This window comes from Sphaerodactylus townsendi, linkage group LG06 (genome assembly GCF_021028975.2).
Source record: "Sphaerodactylus townsendi isolate TG3544 linkage group LG06, MPM_Stown_v2.3, whole genome shotgun sequence".
Taxonomy (NCBI): Eukaryota; Metazoa; Chordata; class Lepidosauria; order Squamata; family Sphaerodactylidae; genus Sphaerodactylus; species Sphaerodactylus townsendi.
Genome location: NC_059430.1, coordinates 31,664,600 through 31,673,578, shown reverse-complemented (window position 1 = coordinate 31,673,578; position 8,979 = coordinate 31,664,600). Strand labels below are relative to the sequence as shown.

The window sequence follows — 8,979 nt, the reverse complement described above, 5'->3', positions numbered from 1 at the left end:
GATCATTTGTGGGGCAGAAGCTGCAGTGGGGACGCTGAAACCGTGCTCAAAAGGTTCCGGTTTTTTCCAAACCAGTTAGTATCTACATTCATTTTTCTGGTGGGGAATCGATCTTAGTCTACAGATTAGATGTAATTCCAGGGAATCCACATGTCCCACCTGGAGTTTGGCACCCCTACCATACATATTTATTTATTCAATTTCTACCTCATCCTTTCTCAACGCATCATGCTCAGGATGGCTCCCAACAAATTTCTTAACAATGAAAACATATACCGTAAATAATATGAACATCTTAATTATGAAACTTGCTGGCACAGAGACAACCAAAGGCCAATCAAAAGGAAGAACCAGCCAAATTAAATTCTAATAGGAAAAAAAGAGAACAAATTACGCCTAAGGATAATATAAAAGAGGAAAATGGAAGAGAGAAGGGGAAAAGAGGAAAGGTGGGAGGGAGGGGGAAAGGAAGACAGCACGGTGGAAATCGTTGCTGTCCTCAACCACAAGCCAGGTGGAACATCTGTCTTTATAGGCAGCAGAGCAGCTATTTCCAAAAGCCGGCTGCAGAGTCTCAACATGTATACACACAATGACATATATTTGTGATTGCCATCCTGTAGGTGTGGCCTGCAATTCTCCCGAATTATTACTCCAAGCTAATATATCAGTTCAGTTTCCCCAGCCTAGGCCCTGGAAAGGGCAGCTTGGGAGGACATCCTCACTGACCTCCCCAAATCTTCAGGAATTTCCCATGATGAAACCAGCAACGGTCTGTGCGATAATGCCCATAAAGGTTTCCCATTAATTTCAGACAATCGCGCAAGCCCACCCCCGACCCCTTGAGTGATGCAAATGCATCACTCGATCTCCATTCGATCGTCCTGCGGTAGGCTGCACAAGGGGGGGGGGGGGGCACAAATCCCAGGCGATTGCTGCCTGCAGCCTTTCCCACGACTCTGATGCAAAATCCGAAGCGTTCATTCCGCTGCAAAAGCCTAGCAAAGCTTGCGGTTTGCAACTGAACCTCATCTGCTTCCAATCAGACCAGATAGCTCAGGAGGCCTCTTCGCAGCCGATCATGAGACCGGACTCACGCGTGACGGCCCGTCAGCCTTGGGGCGGGGAAGGAAAACAAGCCCTTCCGAGCCGGCGCCGTTCACTGCAGAGGCCTGAAGGTGGCGCCCTGGAGACCCGCTTCCGGGAGTGGCTGCGGCGGCCGCCTGTGCGATGAGGCCGGCAGTCGGCGGCGGCTGGCGGCGGCAGTGATCGGCCGGGGGTGGCCGCTCGCGTGGCAAGTGGCACCGTCGGGCCGCAGGGTGATGGTGGCCGACGGGTCATGCTGCTGAAGCTCCTGCAGAGACAGACCTATACCTGCCTGTCTCACAGGTATGGGCCTTGCCTCTGCCTGGGGGGCATCGTCCTGCTGATCGTCTCTGCCTTGCAATTCGGAGAGGTGAGCGGCGTCCGCCGGGGACAAGGGGGGGGGGTCTTCCCATACGCGCCCCGGAATTGCTCTCGCGCGTTTCCAGGCCCCCTTTCCAGGAGCCGGCCTTCCACGTTTGCTCCGCTCAGCCTTCGCTGCCATTTGTTTGTATGTGCTGTTTTGTTTAGTCTTCTGTTTCCTATTTTTGCACCCTACATAGACTTTATTCCGGAAGATCTCCGTGGGAGGTAAAACAATTTTCTCTGTCTGTGCATTGAGGAGCTATACCTGTTGGATTTCTGTCCTGTTATTAGAAGCGTGCAAGAGTATTCCCAGACCGCTTTAGTCTTTGCACGTGTTTCACTTCTTACAGCTGCCAACTTTCCGTGCATGTGTTCTATTGTTTTCCTTTCCAGGGTCCTCAAAAGACTGTCAACCCTGAACCTGCTTTTTTCCTTCCTTGTATCTCAGCCAGTCCTACCTGTCTTCTCTTACCAGAGAACCCACCCTATTCTGTCCTCAGCTCTGCATGGGCCTTCTTTGCAGTTATAAAAGCTTTGTACTTCTTTTGCCTGTGCATAGTGTCAGACTAAGATTTGGGAGATCCAGGTTCAAATCCCCACTCTGCCATGGGAGCTCTCTGGGTGTTCCCCTCTTCCTACTGACTGGTTCAGTTCGTCATCTGTCTTTTACTGCACTGTATGCCCAACACTTTGTCTAAGTTTAGCATACCTCACAAAGTGGTGGTGTTATGTTAGTAAGGCCAAAATGGAGGGGAAAGGACTGATGTAATCTGCTTTAAGTCCCTAGTGAGGAGAAAAGCAGGGTATAAAATAAATGAACGTTCTCTACCTTTGCATGTTTCTAGCCCCCTGTTTTCATATTTGTTAGAGTTTAGTTTTCCCAGTCTAGATAGAAATCCCCTCTGTAGTTCCACACAGGCAAAAGGCAGAAGGGGACAACCTTAGCTACTTCCCCATGCTTCTGAATTCTCCTGCAATTTCCATTTCCAATTATCCACACATGTTTCATTAGGGTCTTTTGACATAGCCCAGTACTAATCCTGACTTTTCTCCTCTTCCATCCTCAAATCTTCAAGTAAAAAAAAAAAATGTTGTTCCCAGGCCAGCCTACTTTTAGGCCTCCACTTTCTCTCACAGTTCTTTTTGGTGCTGAGAGCAAAAACTTTGTTCCCCAGTTCAGCTACAGACTCATATGTTCCTGGAGAGCGGTTTATGTCCTATCAGGAGAGAATAAACATTTGCCCAAATGAATACATGCTGCAAGAAGACTTTTGGCGGTTCAGGGATCCCTTTGATGACTGCCTGTATAAAATGTTATATTTTGGGCATACAGTGCAGTAAAAGACAGATGACGAACTGAACCAGTCAGTAGGAAGAGGGGAACACTTTAGATATTAAATGCACTCAGACACCATCACAGAATGTCACAAGCCAACAGTTCAATGGAAAAAACATTTCAGTTTTATGATGGAAAGTTAGCAGCAAGAGGGAGAGATGATCATTGCTTTGCAAAGATTTCCATAGTTCAGCCAACACTATGGAGAAAGCCCTATTTTGCTAGATAATTTTGTGTAATTTAAATGAGAAAAGTCTTTCAAAATGCTCTAAGTAGGTGTTACTCTCTCCATGGCTCACCAGAAGCCACATTCACAATTACTGTCAACCAAAAGACCCACGTTTCCTTCTATCCCTGAGGCCTGCACTTCAGGTTGCTTGGATAGGTTTGAAGGAATCTGATTTGTATGCCCATGTGGTGGCAGCTTACTTTCAATTTTAAGAACAGCCATCAAATCCTTGATTTTTATGCCATTAAAAACAGCAAGTTAAAATCAATTTAAAATATTGTCCATTTTGCCAGTAAACAGGTAAAACCAGCTTCAAAATATTTGGAACTAATCCCAATCAATTACACAGTGGCATAACTTCAAGGAGTCTTGGAAAGAAGTTCTGTCTTGGGACTTTGGCAGGACACTGACAAAAACGTGAAAAGTTAATGTATTGTCGAAGGCTTTCATGGCCGGAATCACTGGGGTGTGGTGTGGTTTCTGGGCTGTATGGCCGTGTTCTAGCAGCATTCTCTCCTGACGTTTCGCCTGCATCTGTGGCTGGCATCTACTCCACTTGCTTTCCTACTATCAGATCCTCTGAAGATGCCAGCCACAGATGCAGGCGAAACATTAGGAGAGAATGTTGCTAGAACATGGCCATACAGCCTGGAAACCACCACACAACACCCCAGTGAAAAGTTAATAGTTGTGGAGGGGGTTGGGGCAGGCTTTAAAATCTACCACACTGTTTCTATGAGAGATATTTTCCTTGTGACCAGACCTATACTTTAGATAGTGAAGCACAAGAAGAATCTCCAGTGAAGATCTTAGGTGTTCCTTTAGATGTTGTGGTCCCAGGGTGTTTAGGCCTTTACAGGTTACAACCTGCACTGTGCTTTGGGCCTGCAAGCTAGCTTGCATTCAATACAGATTAAACAAGATGGGAATAATTTGCTTCAAGCAACTTGCCCCTTCTAGCAATCTGTCAGCTGCATTAAGGACTAGTTTCAGTTTCTGTATATGAGTTATGGTGGTTCAGCCAACTGAACTTTTAAAAGCCTTTGCCATCTGTGGGCAGTGACAGCTTTTAAATACCATTTTACTGCTTCATCTTTTTTGATATGCAATCTCAAATGTTTTTTCAAAGGTCGTTCTTGAGTGGAGTCGGGACCAGTATCATGTTTTGTTTGATTCTTACAGAGACAACGTTGGTGGGAAATCATTTCAGAACAGGTGAGACTTTGTTCTTGGAATCACTGTATTTCTTATGATTGTGTTTGGGGAAGGGTGTATGAACATTTTTACAACCACATGTTCAGCAGTATTGTATACCTTATTATACATATTTATTACATTTATCATCTGCCTTTTTCACAAAGACTCAGGGCTACACAGTGTAAGTTAGTGGGATCAAAAGGGTGAGAGATCTGATAAGCAGTGCACAAGGCTATGATTGGCAGAAATTTGAAACAAGGATAGAATAATACTGTATACTATAAATCCTAGTGCATTTCTTATTAGATGCCTCATCCTACTGAATACATCAGCTTACCCTGTGAAATCCTTGGATATGTGTCAACAAGCAGACACATTGCAGAAAAATGGTATTGTTAGATACCACAGAAAAATGGTATTGCATGAGTAGAAAACAATGCCATGAAAGATGACTAATTCACACAGTGAACAGTTAATATGTCCTCTACACAGTTGTAGAGAGTCAGCATGGTGTAGTGGTTAAGAGGTGCAGACTCTGGAGAACTGGGTTTGATTCCCAACTCTTCCACACGGAGGCAATAACAAACCATCTCCTAACATCTCTTGCTGTGAAAACCTTATATCAGTGGTGGCGAACCTTTGGCACTCCAGATGTTATGGACTATAATTCCCATCAGCCTCTGCCAATTGGCATGCTGGCAGGGGCTGATGGGAATTGTAGTCCATAACATCTGGAGTGCCAAAGGTTCGCCACCACGGCCTTATATGGTCACCGAATGTCAGCTATGACTTGATAGCAGGTGCGTACACATGCACACAGAGTTGTATAGTCCACAGTCCCTTTCCCTTTGCATCCGCCTTTTTAAACCAGTTACATTCTAGCCTTATTGACTTTATGGAACTGCCCTCCTGAACAATTCTTTTTTACTTCGTTCAAGGAATGACAGGAGCATAAAAGCCATCCTGACCTCAGGCAAACTGTTTCGCAAAGTGAGGACAGCAACAGAGAATGCACATGTATGGGTGGTTGTTGATCTTGCCCATTTGTCGGGTGGCACCCACAAGAGGCCCTGATCAGGTGAATGAAGATGCTGTGATAGAGCTATAGGAAAGGTGTTCCAGGAGATATCAGGGTCCAAGGTCATGTAGGGCTTTGTATGTGATGTTTAGTCCCTTGAATTGATCCCTCAAGCTAATCGCTCTGAAGCAGGTTGGGATGCTGCAAAAAACCTCAAATGTTTTTCCCCTGCTGGGTTTCTGTTCCTCTCCCCTATCTATCCAAAGTAAATTTCTGACAGGGGAGAGGTTTCTGCAGATAGGAAAGTATTGGAGTGTTTTTCTACAGAGCTGCCTGGCAAATTTTGATGAGCCATTTCTGTGTGACCATGAACCAGTTGGATACTCCATTAATATTTTATATTAAACTGCGTACGTATATAGATGATGTTTCCATCTAGATGATGTTTCCAGCCTTCTAGCATTCAGTATTCAGAACCTTCAGTTGGACGTTCACAGATGTTGGCTTAGGTCTGTACCCAGCTGTTATGAATGGCCACTGTGCCTGTTTTCCTGATTCCTTTGTTACGGGCAGAAAATATCTCCTGTGTTGTGCTGTGTCATGGAACAACAAAAGCTTCTGCTTGTTCCAAAAAATCTGTTTAAAATGTGAGACTTCCTCTGACTTTTGTGGAATTTATGGAGACCTTGTGGGAGGGAAAGATTTAGTCATGAGGCTGGTCATCTGCTCTTGAGACTGTGTTTGCAAAGGCCTCACTTCAGTAGACTAGTAAAAGAGTTGGTCATGCAGCTAGATGTGTTGCCATGTCACAAGGATTTGAAAAGCTGCATCTACCACAGTTTCCCCTCACCTACGCAACTATTAGTGGTATGAGCAGCTGTGTTGCTGTAAGAGTGTGTGTGTAAAGTGCAGCCCCCTTAGGGTTTCTAAGCCAGGAAACCTTCAGTTGTGGTTTGCCATTGCCTGGCTCTGCGAGGGCTGAGAGAGTTCTGAGAGAACTGTGAGTGGCCCAAGGACTCACCCAGCAGGATTCATGTGGAAGAGCAGGGAATCGAACCCAGTTTTCCAGATGAGAGTTCACCTTTGTTAGCTACTATGTGATGCTGGCTCTCAAATATTACAATACCGGCATTAATGAAAGGGTGTAGTTCAGTGTATGTGACACACACACAAACACACAAGGAGTTGCCTCTTGGTGGCTGTTCATATTCTACATATATTTTTCAAGGTTAGATGCATTTGTTTTTGATAGAAATAATAGGTACTGAAGGAGTAGCATAGCTCAGTACATTGTGTTTGGGGTGGGGGAACCTGTCATGACAGATGCAAAGTTGAGTAATGTTGACTACTCATCTGTAATTGTCTTCTTACTTGAAGCTCAGATTTCCAGACACGTATTACTGTGTTTTCCCCCAAGAATCAATAAACGTTAATAATTTGTAGTAATAATTATGAGATGGGTGGAGCTGTTTGGGCGGAATAACATACCGTGTCTCTAATAGCTTGGTCTCCACCGGAATTTGTTTGGTTGATGCTGGCAGGGTATTTCTGACATGGTCATTCTCTTGTTCTTTTACCATGTAATAGCGTGATTTTCTTAAGCTCCTTTTAAAACAAGAACACAGGGAAGTGGTTTGAAAAATCAGGGTTCCTCAAGAGCAAGGTATTGAGCTGGCTGCCATCCTGCCATGAAACATTAGTGGTATTTTCTGCTGATTCCATGAGACTCATGGGAATACCCTTAACTAATGAAAATAGGGCCAGCGTTAACAATATTTTCTAGGTCTTCTGGACTTTCTATGGATCTGTTCATCAGTGAATGAGAGAATTCTGTGCAGGCCTCTGTAGAATGGGGATGTGGTTGATGTAACGATAGAACAAGGTTTTAGTAGACCACAGCGGTGCACTTTTTCTTTCTGTTTGCATAACCACTAGCAGTATTAAGTTACTCAGGTATCTGCTCATTGAAATCAGTGGGCTTAAACTGGAGTTACTCTGCATAGGATTGTCCCGGAAGACACTTCAGGTTCATCGATTATAAAATGCAGAATCTCCTCCCTTGGTCATGTTGACCTCTGGGATACATGCAGTGTGCTTAGGAGAGTATTTGGCCAAGGAATGGAACTCTTTAGGTAAGAGCAGCTGTGGAGTTCTTCTCACTGGGCTTGCTTGGCACATATAAACCAGTGGAGGGAACATGTGTCTCCTCTTATCTCATAGTCAGACTAGTTCTAGCCTGTTGCGCCTTCTCCTAATTTTGGAGGCAGTGTGTTTTCCGTCTTCTGTGCTGGACATCACGTCTGACCTATTATAAAGGGGCAAATGCCACTTACGTAAGCACTTCACTCCTCCCAGGGCCTACCTATTTAACATACAGGTATCAGGCGTGGTGTTTTCACGTCGTCTGTAATCCTACTCGAGAAGATGAATGGACCTATTCAAGAGCATCTATTGTTTTCTCTTTGCCAGCTCTGCCTCGTGATTGCTAACAATATTTAAAGTTGTTGACAGACTGAAGGGAATTCGCATTGGCGTCACTCAAGTGTCTGCCAGTCTCTTTGCATAAGACAGGTGATTAAAATAAACGCTATACAATTATTTGGGATCTAAGCAGTGTAAGATGACATGCCAGCATTTCAAGGATTGGGCATATACGATAAACATTAAATTTCCTTAACTAAAATTAAATCTCTAGGAAAGCCAAATTTAACTTGAGCTCCTCGCCTGTCTAAGCCAGCGACTGAAAAAGCCATTGTCTTTTGGACAAAGTAAACCCCTGGTTTAACCAGCTGTAGAATATCTTATTCTGACTTCTGAACAAAAGCTGTTATTGGTTATTAGAGGCCATACCTATTCTGGGCTATAAGAAAATAACTAAATAAGTATATTTTTGAAGGATCAAAAAACTCAGATTTCATACACAGAGTTTTGCTCAGTGTGGTCCTACTTAGTGTAGTGCTATAATGAAACACAGAAAAGTTAAGGGTTGCATTGGTGTCCTTGCCTTCAGGGGTGAGGTGGGTGGTGACTAGAGACAGAGCATTTTCTGTGGTGGCACCTCGACTTTGGAACATCTCCTTTTCAGGCTCGCCTGGCACCTACTTTATTATGTGCCAAGCAAAAATACATTATTTTATCCAAAATTTATTTAGAGGGTATGCCTCATTGGCTTTTTAATGGTCCTATTTTGTCGTACTGATAGTTTTTATGCTGTGTTGATGACATCTCTCCCTATCCTCGAGGTCATTCAGTGCACAGATGGGAGGGCTGGGCAACTCTCTGAACATGTAGATGAGGTCTACATGTATACGATTGCGTAAAAATGTTTGTGCAAAATGTTTGCAGTGAAATGACATCTTCTCCCACAATTACCTGTGCAGACATTTCAACTTTTAGGAAGTTGATTTACACTCTTAACATTCAGGGGCTAACCTACAACCTTTTTACAGGCAGGCAGAAGTTTGTAGATCTTGTTTTTCTGTCTAGTCAGTCTGTCTGGGTGTAGAAGTTAGCCTTTCATGTGCTACGAGTAGTAGGTGTGAGAACAAAAAGGGTTCTTGTGACCTCAGGGCTTTTGAGTAGTGATCTTACAGAAATTTTCTGAATGTCTAGTAATTTACTCCTGGCCCTCTACCCATGCCTCTGTACATTCAGTGAACACAGCGAGGGAGAGCAGCAGACACAAGCATCCGGGTCCCTCCTCCCACCTCTGTCCTCTAGCCAACCTCCTTACTCATGTGCTGTCCCTGT

General features: G+C 44.2%; 1 protein-coding gene across 3 annotated transcripts in view; it reads left to right on the top strand.

Annotated features, from left to right (window-relative positions):
- Positions 1–1,206: 1,206 nt before the first annotated feature.
- The window catches only part of GNPTAB (N-acetylglucosamine-1-phosphate transferase subunits alpha and beta), a 40,786-nt gene continuing 33,013 nt past the window's right edge, over positions 1,207–8,979 (top strand). Inside the window, exons 1-2 of one of the 3 annotated variants that reach the window (XM_048500754.1) lie at positions 1,207–1,456; positions 4,144–4,229. In XM_048500754.1, coding sequence (XP_048356711.1) covers positions 1,340–1,456; positions 4,144–4,229 — 203 coding nt within the window. In that variant the 5' untranslated portion in view covers positions 1,207–1,339. Of the gene's footprint in view, positions 1,457–1,586; positions 1,675–4,143; positions 4,230–5,227; positions 5,290–8,979 lie in introns of those variants that run through there. The other 2 variants (XM_048500755.1, XM_048500756.1) reach the window with 2 other exon arrangements.